The 21,824-nt window shown below is 40.8% G+C and overlaps 1 protein-coding gene across 4 annotated transcripts in view; it reads left to right on the top strand.

The window, feature by feature from the left end:
• SNX25 (sorting nexin 25) overlaps positions 1-21,824 on the top strand; it is an 82,178-nt gene that overhangs the window by 4,682 nt on the left and 55,672 nt on the right. For 3 of the 4 annotated variants that reach the window (XM_072037226.1, XM_072037227.1, XM_027456272.3), the window contains exons 2-3: positions 8,815-8,899; positions 16,605-16,821. In XM_072037226.1, coding sequence (XP_071893327.1) covers positions 8,815-8,899; positions 16,605-16,821 — 302 coding nt within the window. Of the gene's footprint in view, positions 1-5,676; positions 5,793-8,814; positions 8,900-16,604; positions 16,822-21,824 lie in introns of those variants that run through there. The other variant, XM_072037229.1, reaches the window with a different exon arrangement.

The following is a 21,824-nucleotide window of genomic DNA, read 5'->3' as shown; positions in this document are numbered from 1 at the left end:
TCTGGGAGGAAAAACGGGCATGGTTTGTGCCACCTCGCCGTACAGCCTAGCTACGTCTCGTTATGCCTGGTCCGTGCCTTGTTCGTGTCAGCAGCAGGCAAATAACTTGTGCTGTCGCTTGTCTTCGTCTGCAGCCGAACTTGCAGAAAGCACGGGGTGCTGACAGGGCAGAGGACCTGTCAGGCATCATTCACTGCTGTAGTTGGCCGTCTTGCCGATCAGCTCTGCTAACGAGCTGCAGCCCTGCTTTATTTTTCCCTCCTTTGACCCGTGGAGGGAAGGAAACTGTCTTTGTGAGTACATTTTTCCAGGCCCGTGTTTAAGGGAAGCTGGCAGAACGCTGTTGTCTGTAGACAGGTTGGTTTGGCTGGGGGTTGGTGACTTCAGCGAGTAATACAACGTGCAGAGGGGTGTCTACGATCCAGTTGTGGCAGTGGGTGCGTGTTATACGGGTTTTGGCCTCAGGGTAGGAGATTAAGAGGCAAATGAACGGGAGAAGAAGAAAAATGAGAAGATGTTATGCAGAAAGTCAGCAAATGATAGGCAGAAGGTACCTGTCCCGTATGTAGTATTTAAGTGAGCACAGCAAAGGATGGTTCTGCTGGTTTTTGTAGTAGCGATGCGTATGAAGTTCCTAAGGAGTCCTGGTTAGTAGGGGATGGTTTGATTTTGCATTTTACCGTTCAGCTGCCTTATAAGGGAAAAATGCATCGCTAATAAATCTCTTCAGATTTGTAGATTTGCATATTTAAGCAGCAGTGCTATAGTTCCGGTGACACTTATGTGCTGGCATCCTTTTCTGAACATCTGTGTGTGTATTAAGTCACTTCTAAGAGAACAAATTGTATATGTACTGCAAAGAACCTTTCCATAAACTTAATAACTGAAATCTCCCAACTGCTGCAATGAGGGGCAGCCTTGCAGATTTGTGAAAACAAACAGTGAAAAATCAGTTTAATTTGGGAAGTCCAGCATTGAAGGAAAAAAAAAAAAACAACAACAAATTGAATTTATAGCTCTTCTCTTTGTGAAAAACACAGTGGCTGAGCCCACTGAACAGGAGGGAAAGTATAAATGTCCAGAGACAAATGCAGTCATTTCAATGACTGTGCCCTCTGTGAGTGTTGTTTTTGTGGTCTGTTTCTGCCTGTTTCTTGTTGTTTTTCCTCTGCCTGTGCCCATCCATTGGATTCACCTGTATAGGTACTGCACGCCTGCTCTTGTTTTGCATGGTCTAGTACGTGCTGTTTGGATCTGTTGGAGCTCTGTGGTGTGTGTTGGTTATTTCAGAAAAGAATTGAAATCTTGTGTTTGAAAGTCCCTGCCAAAGCAGCAGTACCAACTCCAGCCTTCCTTCTGGGATTGTTTATTTATTCTCCCTCTGATCCAGTTAAAAACTTTCCTTTCTTCCTTCCCTGCACTGTTATCAAAATTTAATCTGGCTGTATGAAAGGAAGGGATTGTCTAAAAAGGAGTGAGGTATTTTACCCTTTCTTTTCAAAAGCTATAGTTCCAGGCGTCTTGCTTGGGTTTCTCATGGCTTCAGTTTACAGTTTTGTTTTTTATATATACATACATACATATATATTTTTTTGACACAAAATGGCTTAAAGTCTCCCAAGCTCCTTGAAGTACTTCTTCTGAACATCATTTTGTGTATGTTTAGCAATTTTCCTGATTGGTGCTTCAGCAACATGTAGGTGGAAAAAATAATAATGTCTGGATAAGCAGCATATAGAAATGTAGGCCATCCACTAAGGTTTTTATTTGCAAGTATCTGTTGTACATTTAATTAAAAAAAAAAAAAAAAAGTAGGTTAATCTTTTTATTATACATCCCATTCTTCTTCTGCCTTCTTATTATCATTCAGTTGTTACTTTCCCATTGTCATGGGGCCTGATGATGCTGTATTGTCTCTTCTGGGAGCTGGTAGCAGGAAGACAGTGAAGCTAGAATTCCTTCAACCTTACCACATCTTTCGTCCTTCAAGAGTAGGAAAGAACGCTACGTTGGTGTAATACTTTTCTGTGTGTGTGTTTTACAGATAGAATCTTCTTTTGCATTTGTTATATGTATGTGAGCTCGAGGCAGATATGCTCATTTATCATTCTTTGAACGATTTTCATACTGGGGTTAACATATGAGGGGAAAAAAAGCATACGGTAATAAATATTTACTCTAGTGGGAGTCAGGCTCGGCTCTTGGAAAGTGAGTGGGAGTACTCAATCAACTTCAAAGGGACTCGGATCGAGCTATTCACGCTGTGCTGAAAAATCAGAGTTTTTTTGTTAAGTTCTCTATTCTACAGGTACTTACAGTGCGAGTTTAGCGCTGTTGAATTTCATGAATCTGTTCATGCCAGTGAATAATGCAGGTGAGGAAGGGCAACACTGCAAGTCTGGAGTTAGCAACGTGAATTTTTTCATCGTGCTTGAATTTGCTTCTAGTGAAACCCATCCTTCCAAATACGAAGCTTTGCCTTGTCCTAAATGTTGTTTTTCCCCTTTGAGACTTGAAAGATTAACACTTCTGTTAAAATTGGGTATCTCGGTAAGGGCATTTGAAACCTGCTGAGAACTGCAAAGAAAGGGATGCATTTATATTCTCACGATGAAGTGCATTTTCAACATAGTTTATCTCTATGTGAGAGCTCTGATCCCAAGGTTAGCTGGGCTCTAGGTTCCCCACAAAGACTGTTTTTCCCCTGTATTCTTTTAATATTTTTACATGAAAGAGAATGGAAGAGAGATGTACAGTCAAATTATAATTTTAATTATTCATTCACATACCTACAGGAATTAATAATATTGGCCAGTAGTTCCTATTCATACTTAAACAATAACAATCAAATGACACTGTGAAATTGAACATTACGTTATCGGATATTTTTCGTCACTGTTCAGGAGCCATTCTAGGACCAGATAATTTGTGGCAGAGGAGGACAGCGAGATGCAAGACAGCAAAAAGGCATGGCAAACCAATAGCACTTCAGTTAAAATGTGTAAGTCCCAAAGGAGATTTTCACCTCTCAAGTGCGAGCAGATGTGCTAACACCAAAGATTGCTCTGGAAGGGACTTGTTACATGCCACCTTTTTTAATTCAAGCTCATTCCCAGCACTGCTGTTAGTTTGTGTAGTTGTAGGGGGGGAGATGGCTTTGACTTCCATGAAAAGTCACATTAACTGTGGCAGTGGGAAGGAGAACACGTTTTCCCACATTTCCAGTGTGAGTCGTGACTTCACCAAAAAAACTGGCAGGACAGAGTTTTCTTTGCAGTATTTTGACTCTGATTCAAAGCAAAGTCTCTAAGTAATGTGGTTGGTTTATCAACTGCATTTAAGTAATGCAAACAACAAGGAGTTCTTTATTAGATTCAGGTGCTGCATTATAAATGCAGATTAAATGAATGATATTCTCTATAGAGAATGAGCCACCTGGTTTGCCTCACAGCAATAACAGAAAATAAACAAATGCTGCTGGCTTTTGTTTTGTTTTCAGCAAAAAGCTCAGTGACTCTAATGTCCTGTTTTTAGCACTGTGAGTGCTGATGGTTCTGAGTGTTTCTCTAAAATTCAGCTCCTGACATATTCGATTACTCTTCTTTGATGCTGTTCAGTAGCTCTCAATTTTTTTAAATGTTTTGCTCTTAAGTTTTGGCCACGTAGGGGGACTTCTATGACAATGTTTTATATTCCCAAAGTCTTGTTCCATCACTGAATGTGGATTTTTCTTGAATCTGGCATTAAAATGAAGATGCAGGTAAACCATTCCTCTTTAGGTCGGGTAATCACTGAAACCTCTGCATTCTGGAAGATAGGACTGTTTTCATTTATACCACAGAAGAATGAATAGTGAGATGATGGGACATGGTCTGTGTATGGTCTGCTCTTTTCCAGGAACATAAGGGAGGCAGGCAGAGTGTTGCATCATGACTGAAGTAGTATTCACTACTGTAAGGAAACATCTGTCAGGCTCACTTGAAGCTGAACTGACGGAGAATTAAGTAAAGTATTATCTGAAGCTGTAATTCTCTATCATAGAAGTCCAGTCTGATGTTGATGTATGTTACACAAAGAGAAGAAGGTTAATGGGGTAGTGGGCGATGGAGCAAGCAGTGATGAGTAATTGGAGAGTTCTTGTCTGCTGCACTAGATGTAGTCCTTGCCTCGTAGAGCACAGATTAAACATGTGCAGCATGTTGTGTGGTCTGTCCTGAGTGCTGTTTTAGTTTTGTTGTAATTGATTTAATGTAATAGAAATAATTGCTAATTTTTCTCTGCTTCTGGCTTTAATTCCACAGTAGAATAAGGAAGTGTGTGGCTTGCCTGTGCCATGCGTCTGTCTGTCATGGTTTAAGGCTTGCATTTGATGCCTGCGTGTTGCAGGTTGATATACCAATAGTGCAAGGTGTTTCTGTCTTCCCTCTGAATAACCATTTATGTAGGGTACTTGTTGAAATACCTTCTTAATTATTATTTTTCCTGTCGAAGCTAATGTTAAATTACTTAAATTGTTTTAAACCTATAAATGACATTAACTTTATTTTTGCTTCTCTAGGAGATGGAGGCAATAAATTTGTCTTAAGTTCAATGCCAGTCTTTTTTTTATTTATTTATTTTCCTGGGCCTTTCAAACTTTTGTTGTCTGCATCTTAAATCATTCTCAAAAGTATCAAACAATGAGCATTATTCAGAAGTCTCCAGGAAATACACACATCCTATTTTTTTTTCTCTCCAGGCCATAAACAAAGGCGAGTTGAGGGAAAACTTAAACTGTTCCAGGAAGCAGCCGTCCCTACTTGTTAGCAACTTCATTCTTTGTGTGTTCTTTCCAAATGTGTTCCTCCATCATTTGTAAGTCACTTTGTCAAATCTTAAGTAAATTTCAGGCTGGTTTCTCTCATTCCTCTTTGTCAGTAACCTAAGTAACCAAAACTGGGCTCCATTCCTACGAGTCAGGAGTAGTGGGAACATACTGGGTTTTAAGGAACAGCTAAGCTACAGTTTTGGACTAAGTTAAATCCATTTATGAACGTGTTTGGCTCAGTAAGGGTCATGCCAACTGTTTCATGAAATGTAGGACTGTTTTCTTGCAGATGAGTGGCATGAAGAAAAATGTGAAAGCATCCAAGTCGAGGCTTTCTAGCTGAACCTGTTCTCTGCAAGATGAGACATCTGCATGCGTTCTCCCATCTGACTTGAGACGGGTGGGAAGAAAACCTTCCAGTGAAATCTGCTGGATTTTTCATTCTCTCAGTTGATAAAGCTGAGTTTGGAATGTGAATTTTCTGAAATCCTTCTGTTATCACAGGTGCTGTAAACCCGTGTTAGCAAGCTGTCACTGTGGTTTTTAAGGTGGCTGTTGCCATATGTTGTCCAACTCAGGTGTGACTGTTTATTTAGCTGATTCATCTTTATTCTCACAGACACAGAATTTTTCAAAAACAGTGCTAAGCTATTAAGTTTTAATAGATTTTGCTAAATGCAATTTGCTAAGACTGAAATAAAAAACAGGTTTGATCGGCTGTTTGAGAGAAGGCAATTCAAGATCTGGTCTGTTCTCAGGTGTGAAATTAAGTTCACAGATGTGACGGATCATCCTGAATCACAGAATAATTCAGGTTGGAAGGAACCTCAGGAAGTCACCTAATCCAACCTCCTCTTCGAAGTGGGTCTGACTAGATAAGGTTGCTCAGTGCCTTGTCCTTTTCAGTCTTGAATATCTCCAAGGATGGGAGGTTCCACAGCCTTCCAGGCCTGCTGTTCTGGTATTTACCAGCCTTGTGATTAAAGTAATTTTACTTTATATTTGATTGGAATTTCCTATGTCACAGCCTCTGTCCTTTGCCCCTTGTCCTATACAGCTGTAAAAAAGTGTGGCTCCTTCTCTTCACCCTCATCTGGTCATTGGTGCCAGCAGTAGGTCTCCCTTTAACTCTTCTTAAGCCTGAACAAACCCAACCAGCCTCACTTCAATGCGTTTAAATGCTTGAGTTTATTGATACGTTTGATTCTTACCTGTCTTGGAAAATTTGCTTTTAAACAAAGGTGAAAATAGGTTTCTTTCTTGCTTGGTAATTTTTCTCTGACTGTTCATGCCATTGTATGCAGTATCTGTAATGGTATGGGAAATTTCTCAGAAAAGCCAATATGCCGTGCATCTTTTTTTTTTTTCTTCAGTAGTTACATTAGCAGTGGTGATTTTGCCGTTACGCAAATGGCCATTTGCTTCTTACCTTTAAATTTCTCTTTAATCATTTGTCTTGAACTTTCTCATTTTAAACAATGCTGTTAGCAGCTTCTCCTTTAAAATAAATAGTGCCTTTTAGAAATCAGATGTATCAGCTGTAGAGAGCACTGCCAATGAAGTACTCTAGCAAACTGAAACTTGAGTTTGTATCTCAGTGAAGTTCTGCCTGCTGAATACTGAGGCAATGGTTGCGTTTTGTTCTCAATCTGAGCGTTCAAGACTGAAATGTTAAAAAATCAAGTGATGTTGGAAGCCTGCCTTGGGGAATTGTGTATGTTGCTCCATGCTGTTGCGTTGTGGAATGAGCTAGTTACAATTGTGGAGCCACTCTTAAAACCTTTGTGTGTTCTTTCTCTGCTCTAGAGAAGTCCTGAATTGAGAGGCTGGTGAGGAGACAAAAGTAGAGCTCAGCATTTATAATTTTCTTATCTCAGCTGGAGTTTTGAAACTAGTTTTGAAGTGAGTAATCTGGCTAGTGCCTCACAAGTGTACTTACTGATGCTGCAGACTGGAAAAAACACTTCCTGCAAGCTGTGCACAAAGGGGGAGCGTTGATGTCTAAGTTGGGGGTTTGAGGGTGCTGACCTCTGTGCAGTTAGGGCTCAGGTTAGCAGAAAGGTTAATCCTGCAGTGTACCCAAGCTAGTGTAAGTCTTAGAGAAGATTGAGTATGCTCAGCATTTAGCTTCAGTCTGGGTTGTGGCCTCGTGCTTAGGAGCTAGATTTACGGAAAGACCTGAACACCTTTGCTTAGCAGAGGTCTCTGAATCCCTTTTTCTTTTCCTTTTTCTTTCCTTTGCCCCCCAGAATGTATTAGGGATGTTTAAAGTATCTGCGAGTCTGTCCCTTCTCTTTTAAATTTGTGTGGTTATGAATCATCTTACATCCTGCTGCAAATCAAGGAGAAAAATCCTGAAGCACTTGTATGACTAGCAGTAAATCAGCTTGATGTGGAGGAAGAACGATAAAGTAAGTCAGATGTGATGTGTTGGAGTCTTACAAACGCTACTCCTGGTTGTTCTTTCCAGACATCAAAATACCTTTGGGGACCATTTAGGTGGGTACAGCTTAAGCTTTTACTACCAGCGTTGTGTTCAGGTAAAAGGGGGCCGTGGAAATCTGGTGGTTCATTAATTGGATAGTCCTCTCCATGTTAAACAGTTATTTGCATTGAAACAGTAGTTAAGGAGGGGTGAGAAGGGCTGCATGTGGAGGCATGCTGAAGTCTTCCTGCTCTTGCCATTGGTACTCTTGTCAAGAAGGGAGAAAAATGGCTGAGACGGCAGCAGTGACTGGAAGAAGCCTAGAGGGTGTTTTTTGGCTCACCCAGATGCTGGAAGAAATTAACTGTGGGTGGAAGGAGGACTCTGGCAGCCTGGAAAGTGTCTGCGGGAATGGTGTGTGTTAGGTGTGAGAGTCTCTGAACAGCTTCATTTTGTTGTTGTGCTGAGACCCCTTCACCTGCGCCTCTTTAGATGTGTTTTATACCAGACTGGGTGCATCCAGCTGCTGTAGAAGAACATTACACCAAAATACACTGAGTAGTAAACTGCAAACCAGCTGAAATAACGGCGTCATGCCTTTAAAAACAGGAAAGGGTGTTTTTGCTTAACCCCTCCGTGAAGTTTATACTGCTTTCCTATTCTCTGCTTGGGGGATGTTGGAGTCATTGGTCACTTTGGAAGTGCCATCTCCTCGCAGTGGAGCTGTGCTCTTCTTTTTTCTGTGTAAGAAATGAATTGGTATAGCCGGACAGCTGCCTCTTAACGCCCCTTCCCAAACTGTCTGCCACCACTAATTTTAGTTAGTTACATCTCTGAGTCTGAATTCCCATCAAGAGGAGTGAAAAAAGCTGAGTGGCAGCAGGGACAGATTTCTATTTCTGATGTTAATTATACCCCTTTCTATACAGGGACAGCATGGATCACAGAATTCTGTCTACACCCTGAAAAATGTTTCCTCGTCCACCCACCTGTTTAGACACTAATGCTTCAAAATAGACAAATGTTTGTATTGTACATCAGCTTAAAATGCAGTGGCCAGACATGTTTTTGAAGGAAGAAGCCCAAAAGAATGCGATTTAAAATTACTGTAAGAGAGCTAATGGCTTCAATTTTATTTTAAAAGTGGTTTCTGAGGCTAAATGAAAGCCATGGCAGTAGGCTGTAAACATTTTTATCTGCTATTGACGTCTCTCTCTGACATCTTCCAAAGGTGTGAAAGTACCGAGTGTAGGATTTTCAGCTGTTCTATTAAATGCATGTCCTGTGCTTACTTGCATTGAGTTTCAATTGGATGCAGTTCCCTTCCACAAGCAAAGCAACCTGAAGATAATCTGACAAGTTGTAGAACATGCAATGCCCAACAACGGGCATCCGTGTGTGCTTAGTGTACAATGTATGGTGTACATATAGAAAACTGACACTCACGTGTTTTAATCATTTGGAGTGCCAATATCTATATTAAAAATAAAAATAACACACTCTTACCACCTTGCATTCCAGTTCTATTTTTGCCATTCTTGATTTATTCCTTCTTCTTATGAATGTTCTCTTTGAATTTCAGAGTAATTGGCCTGCGAGCTGCCACGATTCTGTTCCGTCAAGGAGAGTAGTCATTTCTCACAACATGGATAAAGCACTGAAAGAAGGTGAGTCCTACCTTGCACAAAGAAGCATTAGATCCTGTGCATCTCTTGTGTTCTTACCAAATTATGGCTGCAGAATATGCCAGGATTTTAGAATGTGACCCTGGATTCTTATTCCTTGATTAAAAAAAATAATAAATAAAATCAAGTCTTGGTCTTGCCAAGAGATCTGATGCAGTAAGTAACGCTATGTCAGTTAAACTGCAAAAACAATATCTTGTTATTTTAACTTATGGTTTTCACAGAAACATGGAAATTATGTGAAAATTGAGTCCTCTGTACACAAAACAAGAAAACAATGTTTCAAAGATTCGACCAGGTGTCTCTGAACTGATAAAATCTAGACACTTGTAATCGGTCTTCCCATTTAGTCAAATTCTTGTCATGAAAACTGAATCTGAAATGATCATCTGTACTTTTGGCTGCTATGGTATATGAAATCTGTGGCTCACCAGTGCATCCTTGGCTTTAGCTTGTGAAATGTGAATTATGGATTGTATGAATTCAAAGTAGTTTGTTTATAATTTTTTTAAAAGAGAACTGCTACTTCCACATGTGTTTTTCAACATGTTTATCAGTGCAGAATCAGAGGTAGAGGGGTTATTTAGAGAGAGACCAGAGGCACTGTGGGTTGCTGGAGGGGGAAGGCATTTTGTTAACTTTCCTCCTGCTGCTTGCATAGAAGAGAAACAGCTTCTGCATTTTTGACAACATGGCAGCTGCTGTCATCTGAGGTTATTTATTCATTAGGTTGTTCAATTGGGTTCATAAGTCCATCCTTACTCCGTAAAGCTGCAAGTAAGTTAACAATATACTCGTGATTCAGTTTTCAGTGTTGAGGCGCTGCTGTTGTGACAACTTACTTAACTGCTATTTCTTTTCAGAACATCTCTTACCTTCCTCTCACGCTCTGAATTTTGGAGAGCAAACTTGTCAGATTGGTTGTACTTCTTCCAGGCCTCGTTAAATGACTAATAAAACCAGCTTGTTCTGTTATGCAGTTTAACAAGGATGAGACTTCTCAGTCTACCACAAGTAGATTAAAGCAAGCTTTTTTCCCCCAAAGTGTTTAAATCAGCTTGAGATACTAAATGAATTCAACAAGGAAACATTTTACTTTTTTTATTAGACTAAAACAGTCAGTCTCTTTCAAAATGGACTGCATACATTCCTTGCCCTGTGACAGTTCTGAAATATGTAATTATTTTAATACTATTACACCCTTATTTTACAAGTTTGTAGTTAAAAAAAAAAACACAAACCCACGGCTAATGATAGAAAAATAAAAACAAAAATAAAAAAAACATACCCTGCGTGTATTTCTGTTTCATTAGTGCCATATGCTAATGCCAATCACTCTTACAGTAATGAGTATTAAAGTATTTGTGAACCCTAGGAATTTTTGCCAACTTCATGCTCTCCAGGTCTAATGTTCAATTCAATAAAATGTTTTAAAAAGTCTGATCCATCGAGTAGACTTTTCAGTTCTGTATTTTCAATCTTGGAACAGTTCAGATTCCTACCACCACATGAGGTTTTCAGATGTTGTCAGAGTGAATGGGGTTTTGCAATGTATTTTTAAATCGGATTTTAGTTTTATTTACATTACCTCAGAGATGCAAGGATAATGTTTTCAGAGGAGCCAGTATCACTTAATTTCAGACTTGCTGTTGCCATTTCCGAAGAGACAGCCTTTTGATTAATTCTGACTTCAGCTGTTTTAAACAGTCAGTTTGCTGTTACTTGTTAACTGTCTCGCATCCCTCCAGAGTTACCTGTTGACTTCTGCTCTCCTGTCACATTTTTGCTGATGTTACAGCCAATCTGCATGCACTTTTCTCTCTGGTTGGAGTCACACCATATTATTGCACAGTTCTCTAAGGTTCTGTGATGCCTCTCTCTTGACAAGCTGTCTTGTGCTATATTGCATTTTTTGTTTTCATGGGCTGTTAAGTTAGTTGGAAGGAGAGACATCGTTGGTTATCCTTAGTTTTAATTGAAGGAGTTGTTATTGTTTCCGTTTCAGTCATTGGTGTTATTTTATTAAATTTTATGTAGTGCTTGGATACTTTTCTGGTGATACTAACCAGCAGACAGTAGTTGCCTTCATCTTGAATTGCTTCTCCTGCTGAAGCCAGCATAACAGAGTCTGGAATTGTCATTCAACGATGTCAATCACTTACTCCACCAAAAAGGAACTTTTTGTTTACATCTGTTTACAGCTCAGTTCTCAACTTCTCTCTTATTTCCTATAGACAAGCAAGTAGTGTTAAAGGACAGTGCTTCAGAGTACTTCTTTGCTCTTAATTGTAGCATCCTTGCAAAAGCTGCAGATAAAAGGTGAGGGAAAGCTGTCTACTATCCCTGTTACCATGTGATGTTTCATGAAATCTAAGCACGCAAAATTGGAACAAGTGTAATGCTATACAGAGATTTTCTTTCTGCTGCATTTAACAAGGAAAACAAACATTCAGTTTTAAAATGGTCAGTCCTTTTTTTCAGAATGCTGTCGAGGCTGAGGGCCATAGCCATCAGCAAGTTTCTATGCCATGAGTGTAGTCGGTCTCCCAGGAACTAAATTTTATCTTCCATTTTAATTGTTTGATATTCTGTGGTCTTTTAATGTTCTTCACAGCCAATATTCATCTTAATTATCTTCATAGTATCTGGAAAATCGGTCTTCATATTATTTATCTGCTTTTCTGGATCATTTATGAGTAAGTAAAACGGTATGGATCATGGAACAAATTCCAGCAGAACTCCACTTCTGAAATTCTTCTACTATGAAAACTACTTATTTATTCATTCCCTTTGTTTCATTTCCCTGAAAATATTTCTGTGCCAGGGAACCGTCTCTTACTCTATAGCTGCTTAGCTTCCTTAACCCCTGTGTTGAGGCTGCCTTCTTAAAAATATTTTGGAAATTTCATAAATTTATATCCGTGGATCAGAACTTGCCCATCTGTGTTCTTGTTGACCCTTTAGAAGAATATCAGAGTAAGGTTTCTGTTTATAAAAGGGAAAGCATTCCAGTTTAAGACCCACACATTGACATTTAAGGAAAAAAAAATGCAATACCTTCTGTGGCGCTAGTTGAAAAGCTGTGTTTTTTTCCACAGCTCTCAAAAATCAGTTGTTTGGGTCCAAAATCTGAGCAAGGCCTAATTTGAATTCATGTTCTCTCTGCTACTGGGATTCAAACACTTGGATCTAAGAACTCTCTTGGCAGAGAGTACACGGGCAAAATAATTTGAACAGAAATTAGTCTGATACTTTTTTTAACGTGTCTCCTGGATATTTATAACACGTTTTTTCTCTATTCTTTGTATATTTGGAAATTTCCTTTTTTTTTTTTTTTTTTTGCTACACATTTGTAGTAAGTATTAAGCAAATGTCAAGACAAAGTTGATAAAAATAACACCAACAATATGAAATGGGAAACTGTACAGGCATGGTCTTTTTTGCATAGGAGCAATAATAACATCTAGGCTATAAAAAAAAAAAAGAAAAAAAAAAACAAACAACAAACAACACGTGAGTTTTATCGAGGCTGAATAATATTATAAAACGTGACTGAACTTCCAGAAACACCAATATTTTTCCAAGCACAAACTTGACCAACAGAACTCAGATGGTAATGTTGTTATTGCCAGTGACTGGGGCATGTTCACACCGTTTTTCACCAGCCTCTAGCGGCCAGGTCTAAATAAAGGCTTGGTGAGCATGGGAAACTTCAATGAATCAAGATAATGTTAAGTATGAAACTTCATCATCTTGATTTGTGTTGTATAGCTAAAACGTAATAAAGTCTAAAATACATCAGGTGAATAATAGCTTTTATGCCTTTGGATTTAAAAATCACTATCTTGGAAATGGAGTTACACATATTCAGATTATCTATTAGTGATTTTTCTAGGGATTTCAGCAGAGTGGCTGTAATATTTTAGCTTGTCATTTGAGGGTGAAGATGAGGCTTTTTTTTGACTGAACTGGATTTGGGCAGTGGACAAAAGTAGTAGCTGTAACAAGTTTTATAGAACAGCTCTTTGCCAGGTAGTTATGAGCGCATATTGTCTGTCATCTTCTGCTAAACTTTTATTTAATGTATTTTTCTTCAGGTCTAGTTTCTGATAACCACATCGTGTGTCTTAAATCTGGCATGATTTTTTTTTTTTTTTCGTCTCCCATAAAGCTGGGTAGTGAATCTCAGCTGTGTAAGAGCTGCCTGGTATGAGCTCTGCATGTTGCAGATTTGAAGCTAGTCTGGTTCCCTGCTTCCTGTGGATGCTAAATGTATGCAGAAGAAGGGTTAGCAGTTCACACCTCTGTGGGGTTAGAGAAGAAGAATCTGGAAGGGTGTCCTCACTAACCCCCCGACGTAAAGCTTCTGGCTGCATGTCCCAGCACTCCTGGCAGCCTAAAAAGAGTCATGGAGGAGGCCCATGTTCACACTGATGCAGGATTGTTTTTTAATCAATTATAAAAACTGGGGACTCAGATCTAATAAGTAATTTAGAAAATTCTGTGGAAGTTCCTACAGTTTTGCACCAGACTCATTGCTGTCACCACATCTGAAGAAATTTGTCTGTAGCAGCTGAGTTAGCTGGGGTAAGAGGCTGCCCTAAAGTGTGTTCTTCTCTTCTTGTCAGTCCTTTCTTGTCTTCTGACCAGTTGTTTTCCAAGCTTCGGTGCGTGACGTAGGAACAGTGACAACAGGCTGATGGGCAGGTTTTTCCTCTGAAGAAAGCAAGCTGTGCTCTTGGATTTGTTTTCTGTATTTCTGCAGAGCTGAAAGAGACACCAGCTTGCATCGCTAGGCAGGCGCCTGAGGCAGCCACAGCACATCATGGCCAGGCTGACACACGTGGATGAGGCAGGGTCTTATTCCAGGACAGGGTGCAGTTGGTGTCAGTGGCTGGTTGTTTTCATACTTTGCCTTGTTGGTATCTGGTTTAAAATAAAGAAACAAAATCCTAAGGGTTGTCTCAGTGCTCGTTTGGACAAATATTGTAGGCTTTAAAGTACCCCTAGGTTTTATAGAAAACAAGACACTTCAATTTTAGTGATTCAGGAAGGGCAACAAAGCTCACAGATGGCAAGCAAACCATAGAAAAGGTGTAGAGGAAGAGAGTTATCAAAGGTAGGGTGCAGAAAATTGGTTTTAGAATGGGGAAATCCATTTAAAGTGTTCAAATTGTGGAACTGACAGAAACCCAAGTGAAGTATTTCATACTTGCATGGCTTATTCTTTGGTAATAATTGGTGATGTTTTGTTTTTAGCTTAATACCAGTACTAGCTTTCACGGGTCTTTAATGGTATGGCTCTTTAGGTGCATGAACATCACCTTGCTTTGCCTGAGCAGGAGTCTTCCCATTGTGATAGCTCTTCTTATGCTCCCTGTTGAAATACCTGAAGCAAATTGGCAAGAGTTGGGCTCTCGTAATTCCTTACTAATTAGCAGTGTTGCATATTTTGATCTGCTTTCCCAGAGCAGAGAGACTTAAAGTTGTATGTAATGGTGATTATGGAGAGAATGAGCAACAGAGTTCATTTGGGAGAGGAGCTGCCTGAAAGTACAGTTATAAACTAAGGCTCAGGTGGAATAGGTGTGTGTTCTGAAAGAGAATATCACCTGAGGGATAGAGATACAAGTTTTCTCTTGTTTTGTAGAGGTCTGCCCAATACAGGTAAGGAGCCACCACTCCTCTATACCATGACTTGTTGCCTTAGGCAATGGGTGCTGAAGAAGTGTGCTGCTTTAGAGTAAAGTGACTGCAAGGGTGTCTGCAAGAGAATCTGAAAAACGAAGTCACTGTCAGCCTGGGGTGGTAATCACAAGTACCGAAAGGCAGTGTCTTTTGATTACCTTGAAGAAACACAGGTCTTTTTCAGGATAGGCGAGAAGAGAATCTGTGCTGTGACAGCTTTCCATCGCTCGTCAGATGCTGCAACAGAGGCAAAGCCGTCAGAAAAAGGTGGTTGCAGAAGGACAGGGGGACAGCTGTAGGAAAAATAGATGCTTAAAATGTGTGTTATCTCAAGTGTCCCATGACAAGCAATAACCCTCAGTTTTCAAAATACTGTTCCTAATTGCTCTTAGGTGTGTTGAGTGGTTATTCCTCAGTTTATCAAAAGCTTATCAGATCAGCAAAAGACCACTGTCTTTTATAACTATCATTATCACTTCATGATATTTGTTGGTGGCAGGTTTCAATGAAATATAACTTCTGTTCTAGAAAAGTAAAGAAGTTGGGTCTGTTTTAAAGTTTGAAATTACCATCTTGCAATATGACTGTATTTTTTTCTCACATCTATGAAAAAGAAAACTTCAGAACTGCTATTTACTTATTTATATATTTATTTGGTGAAATGTTTTTTCTGAATAATTCATTCGAAAGCCTTGAAATGACTTAGTAAATGACTGAACGTATTCCTTCTCAGTGAAGTGAGTCAGTTTCTTAAACAACCTGCAGAATTGATTGATAAGGGTTTCTAGTCAAATGCTTCAGAAAATTTAATCTTTTCTTTAGAAATGTTTTTGATGAAGTGGTGTAGGATGAAGCCTCCTAGTATTTCAGGGAGGCAGAAGTATTCAGCATAAGTTGTTATGCTATTACTATGTTACTAATTCATTGTCATAGTGCCAGGGAGCTTTTTATAGTTTACTAGGCTGCCAAAAAAATAATTTCCATCAAAGTGAAAGCTAAAAAATAGTGGAATCACATGGTTATTTTAAACCATAGGCTTACAGTGACAAACTAGGTGTACTTTTGACATTAAAACAAAACAAAACAAAAAACTCTGATTTCAGAGTGCCTGGTCAAGAACCACCTGCTCAGATTATCAGGCATGCAACTTTTTTTTGTTTTTTTTTTCCTCCTCCCTTCCTGTTCAGTTACCCCTCTGTTAATTCCAAGCTGATTTGCATCCCATTCACCGCCCCCTCCTCCCCAGCTTCATTCCCACCTTGCTGGCAATGCTAAATGTGGCTTGTGCGTGCTTCCTGAAGGCTTCCTGCTCCCTCCCAGCACTCCAGGAACATCTGCTAGTGCTAGTAATGCCTCAGTAAAACTGGAGACACACAAGTGTTGTCAGAAAGAAAAACTAGTAGAAGAAGGTGTTGTCATGGAACGCACCATTACAGCGATCCTGTTGCTTGTAGCTACAGTTTGGAATATCACCTTTGAAATTCATGTTGTCTTTCTAATCTACTTCTCTTCCATCTCTAGCTCTATCAATCCTACAATGTATTTCTGTAGCGTTAGGTATGTCAATTGAGATGCAAAATCTTACCACCTCCTCTCTTAACAGTGATTTTGGAGTGGAGACTGAGTTTGTGGCTGAAGAAGGTTGGTTTCGATCTGCAGCAGCCTTGATACAGCCAGATTATGTGATAGTTCCTATAACCAAATCCGCTACTGAGACACAGAGACTGGTTTGGGGTTAGTGTGTTGCTTGTAACCTGGCTGACCGAGCAAATCCACTTACAGGCTTTGCTTTGCAAAGTGACCTCCAGTAACCTGGGAGGTGCTGATTTCTGCAGCTTTGCCAACCTGGCACTGGGGAGAATTTAAAGCCTAAAGTAAAATATATGAAACTTAAGACCCATCTTATTACTGAGGAGATGGGTGGAGGGCTCAGTTTCTATCCTGGTCTGCCTTCCCCTTTTGCAGTCCTTGCTACTGATTGTTTTGTTTCTCCTTTCAGTGTTTGACTACAGCTACAGAGATTACATCCTGTCCTGGTATGGGCCACTCAGCAGAGATGAAGGGCAGCTGTACCAGCTGCTATCTGAAGACTTCTGGGAGATTGCCAAGCAGCTGCGACAGAGGCTGAGTCACATTGATGTAGTTAAAGTCGTCTGCAATGATGTAGTGAAAGCTTTACTCACACACTTCCGTGACCTTAAAGGAGCCAATGCCAGGTAAAACCAGAGCTGCGTTTCATTGGAATTTTCTGCTCGTCTCTTTGCTTTTAGATGTGTGATATCTAAGCAATGAAGAATGTAACATTTCTGTAGGCAACTGATAAAACAGTTCATGTTTATTAACAGTTTTAGAGAGCTAGCAGGATTCAAGGCACCTATAAGACCTGTGGAAGGAAATGTTTGTCCTTCTTTTTTAATGGTTGAGATTCACTGCTATTTCCATTTCGTCTTTGAATTCTTTGCTCGCAGTAGGAGGCGGGCTGTCTGAGCAGCTCCTGCAAGTAGTGCGAACCTGCAAGGAAAAGGAGAGGCACTGTCAGAGCAGGCAACAAACGAGAATGTAGTTATTTGCACCTTTCCCAAAATAGCAGAAGGGTTAATTCCATTCAGTTTTCTGTTTCTGCTAGCCCCAGGAGGGAAAGCTTCATGATTTCTGTAAGCGGTCTGTCCTGCAGTAACTAGATTTTTTCCTAGTGAAAAATTGTTGGCTGGATTTTCTTTCTCTTTTTAGGTTACCTTGTTAATTCTGTGAATTTCCTCTTTGCCCACTTAAAAAGGTCAGCTGTCTTCTAAAAACTGTCGCACCCAAATTGTAATTGCGTGTGGGAGCTCTCATGCCTACGCAGTTCACTGATCCAAATGAGTGGCTCATGGAATTGTGCATGGAATTTGAGCTTATATCTGTACTTACCTGCAGTTATTCCAACAGAAATGTGCTCTGGTTGTTTGGTTTTATACTGTGCATTTTATACCATGACATTGTTTTGCATACAGTTAGATTCACATATTTTTAACACTCCGGAGAAAAAAGATCAACTGGTTTTGGTCAGTGACCAGTCTCTCTGCGGTGCCATTTGCACGTCCTTCTGTTCTGGAGCAGAAGACAGGGTCAATGTATTTGTGGTAGCTGCCAGCTTTGTGTAGTCTAATCTGCAGGAAAGAAAGCAATGGAAACTAAAGAATGGTTGCCTTCAAGAAAAGAATGTAGAATGTATGTAGGCACATTACAGTAACATTGTGTCATCACATTATTGTCCCAATAACAATGCATTACCTGAATTCCAGATACTGTTTTGTTTTAGATCTAGTATATGGTAAAAATCTTGTGGTCCGGTAAAGCTCTTGATGGTGCTCTCTGATTTTAAGCATGGTGCTTGCACTTGACCTTTGTCATGGTAAAATACTTGCTTTGAGGGGGGAAAGGTATGATTAGAAAATTTAAAGGATGAGGACGGTTGGTTTGTTTGTTGGGTTGAAGTGTGACTGCTCACCTGTTTGGAGCTGGGGACACAGAATGCACAATTGCAGAATTACTAGATACTGTTAATGCTCATTCTTGATGAGATTCTTTGTCTGCTGAGAATAATGATCACCTCCACTAGATCTAGCTGGATTGTTATTTCGACTGCGTAGAGCTAAAATAAAGAAAGTCTCCTGGGTATTTTCCAATTAACTTTTTCTCTTTGGAAGGGTAAATGCACCTTAGTCATTGCTGGATAAGTCAGACTGCGTTAACATGGTAATGAGAATTAAATAGTATGATAATGGGTCAAAAAAATGCCCCACAGCCATAACTTCAGATTTTGTCTAGGTTGAAACTGGGCTCATTGTTTTTCTCGTTGTGCAAGGTTGAGAATTCACAGGGAGGAAAATCTGGTTTTAAGGTGCCTAACAGCAGACCAGCAGTCCTACCAGCTGCATGATGCGAAGTCTGAAATGCTAGCGCATCCTTGTGCTGCTCATCCAAGCTTGTTCAAAAAGCTCAAGAAGCTTTATAGGAGTTGTCCAGCTGAAATGCTGCCCCATGGCCTGTGGTGAAGTCAGCAGAAATGTGGCCATGTGCTTGCACCTGGTACAGATTGAATTGGTACTTCCAGGTGATCTGAGCGTGTGTTTCATAAACCTGAAAGCGTGCCTGAGGCTCTGATACAGTTTTCTGTTTTGCCTTCAAGGGAATGTGGTACTCAGAATAATTTGAGTTTGGTACTAAATTGTTTGCTGTGCTAGAACCTGCTGGCAGCCTAAATCATAGGCTGAGAACTACCAAGTGTGTCGCTTTAGGCTTGGAAACTGCAAGCTAGAGTCTCTTTGAAAACCTGTGCTTATATTATTATGACAGCTCAAACAGAAAATTCTCCTTTCTGAGGTAGGGAGCGTGAGAGATGTCATTAGCCTCGCTTATCTTCTCATTTCTGTCAGCGTTTTAAAACCAGCAGCAGATGTAAATTGGAATTCCTGTTTCCCTCTCAGTGTCTGTAATAATGAATCTGGTTAGTTTGGGATGATGAATATAGTGGCACAGAGACCGTAATTAGAGCCGGCTATCTGTCCTGTTGTAGTGCCTGACAGAACACTGTGTCTTTTTTCCTCTGCCAGGTTTATAATGCAGCGTGGCAGCAAAGGGCATTTTGCCTGTTCTCGGGTGGCTTGCAGAGTTTTAAATACCTGTTCCAGCCCTGGAGAGGGTGCTGCCTAAAGCACTTTGTTTTCCACCTATATGACAACAGACGACCACAATAAAGTAAGGGAAAGAAACCGTCTGTCCCCAGGAGGACAGAGGTGTCGGTTTCTTCATTGCGAAGCTCGCCTGTTTTGTCACTTGGTTCACTTCGGCCGTAGAAATCCCTTCTCTTCTTTCTCTGACTGACTGAGGCCTGTGATATCTGGCAGATCAGGATGTCTGCTGGGAAGGAATAGGCTGCAACCCTTCAGAATAAGAGGCTGCTGTCCTCACCTTGCTCCTGCTTTCCCTCTGCCTTATCTCAGCCATTGCAAGGCTCCATTTGATAACAAATAGCTCAAAGTAAATGGCCAGCAGAGGCTAACAGATAAGGAAAAATGTGTGCTTGAATGAGGGAGAGGAAAGCATGAGGAGAAGAGGCTGCTCCATGCTGGCTGGTGGGAGGCAGGGGATCAGGAGGGGGAAGCCTGGCAGCGTTAGGTCTGTTTCCCTTTTCTTTCATTCTGTCCCTTCGCTTTGTTTAAAGGAAACTCTTTCCTGCTAGACACAAAGTGAAATAAGGGCAGAGATGCTCCTCTGGCTGTGGGCAAGACTGCCTGGGATGACACAGAACCGTGAAAACAGAAGACAAGATAGCTTCAGCTTTTTCATCCTGCGTACATTGTTGGGGATTATCGTGAGGTCCAGTTGGGGCTGCAAAGGATCCTGTCAGTATTCAGTTACAAAATTAGTGGCAATTCAACATTTTTTAGATAGGAAACCATTTGCTTCCTGACATTAGCTCAGTGTAGAAATGAAAATTCTGACTTGAGATAGGAAAAGAAAAAATCAGCTTTGGGTTTGCTGGGGGAAATGGATAGTTCTTCGTTGTGCTTAATCAGGAGTGAGGTTATAACAGGATTAGCCCAGTCCGTCCAGCAGGATATGGTCCTGTCGTTGCAGAGAGGGTTGTATTCGGTGATTCTTGCTTTATAGCAGCTTTTGGCCCTCTGCTCCTTAATGTCTTGTGCAAGTTTATTTCCTTGGCTACTTCATGTAAAGTGTAAATTGAATATATGTGAGTATTTAGTGCTGGACTGTGAGCTGCATAGGGTGGCGTGTAATGCTGCAGGTTTCTACACTGGTAGGTGGTGCAGCATTGACTGTGGTGCCAGTATCCTTTCCGTGGGGCTAGAATTACCTGATCCTGGCAACGTGTTCTTGCTCTGGTAACTTGAAATGTTTGTCGAGAGCAAGAGGCAGCAGGTCCTCTTGGTGAGCCACACATTCAGTACCTTAGGGACCTAGCAAAGAAAACAACCAACAAATAGTGGCTGTGAATCTGTCCACGTGGAAGGAAGGGGAAGTTCCCTCACACCTGCTGTGGGCTAAGAATTACCCCCCTCAGATACTGCTACAGGGCTCTTAACGTTTGCTAAATAACACCCTGGGCTGGTGGTCTCTAAACTGCAGCGTAGCCAAATGAGATCTGCCTGCTCTAGATTTGTAGGCAAATGAAATGCAGGAGCTGTTCACGCTGGCCTGTTGTTGAACCCACTGACAAGCAGTGCTTTTTGAGCAGAGCTCGGTGGGAGGCGGGCACAGTGACACTGATTTTCCTACGTCACTTGGCTGGGAGTGTTGTTTGTTTGTCTTTAACCTACGGCTGGGGCACCTTGATCCCAAAGGCAGAGGATTTCTGCAGATCCAGGTGTGTGGTGTGGCAGGCTGCTCCTGGCAAGCTGGCTGCGCCGTGTCATCTGAGGGGTGCTCAGCAGTGTGTTTGTGCTCGTGCCTGGAGTCACAGCCGAAGTCGTGACTTGGCAAAGGGGATTCCTTGGGAGCTGCAGCCGACTTCTGCTGCACGTTCAGAACCATATCGGAGGGCTCTGAGCTCTTGGGAAGGGTGAGAGGGAAAATTGCTGTTTGAGTGGTCAGTATTGACAAGTAATTTTGAGGTTTTAAGTTCACTTTGTGCCCATCTTGCCAGTATTCCTGTCATCTGCTCTGTCTCTTCTCCTCACCCTGTTGGTAATGTAACTTTATTGGGCCACGTAAACGCCTTGGCACATATAGGATATAAATTGTTGTATCCTTGTGCTTGTTGCATTGACTACATACAGTATGAGTTGGTATTTAGTAAGAGGGAAAAATGGTGCTGCCACAACAAAAATCAAGAGCAGGTGGGTGCAAAGGCAATTCAAGCACTGGAGGTATAACTTGATTAATCCTGTACGTGCATCTAAATTGTCATGGTGCATCCAAGCTACTAAACACCTCCCCCAGTCCTAGTTTCTCTTTTATAATTCCATTTTCCACCCACAAAGTAGGAATACCAAGAACTGCTTATCACAGCCTCTGAAAATGAGTATCAAGAGGATGACTATGAACGCGTAGAGGCAGGTTGCAGTGAGAGCAGCAATTTTTTGAGGTGCTGAGAACAAAACAGAAAAAGCCGGGCTCTGGGCACACTGTTCTAGTTAGCTCCTGGGTAGCTCCAGGTTTAAAGCTCGCCATTGCCTTCAAGATCCAGTGTGAGAAGTTCAGATTTCCTGTTTAC

The sequence above is a fragment of the Anas platyrhynchos genome, chromosome 4 (assembly GCF_047663525.1).
Source record: "Anas platyrhynchos isolate ZD024472 breed Pekin duck chromosome 4, IASCAAS_PekinDuck_T2T, whole genome shotgun sequence".
NCBI lineage: Eukaryota > Metazoa > Chordata > Aves > Anseriformes > Anatidae > Anas > Anas platyrhynchos.
This window is presented reverse-complemented; position numbering and strand designations above follow the sequence as displayed.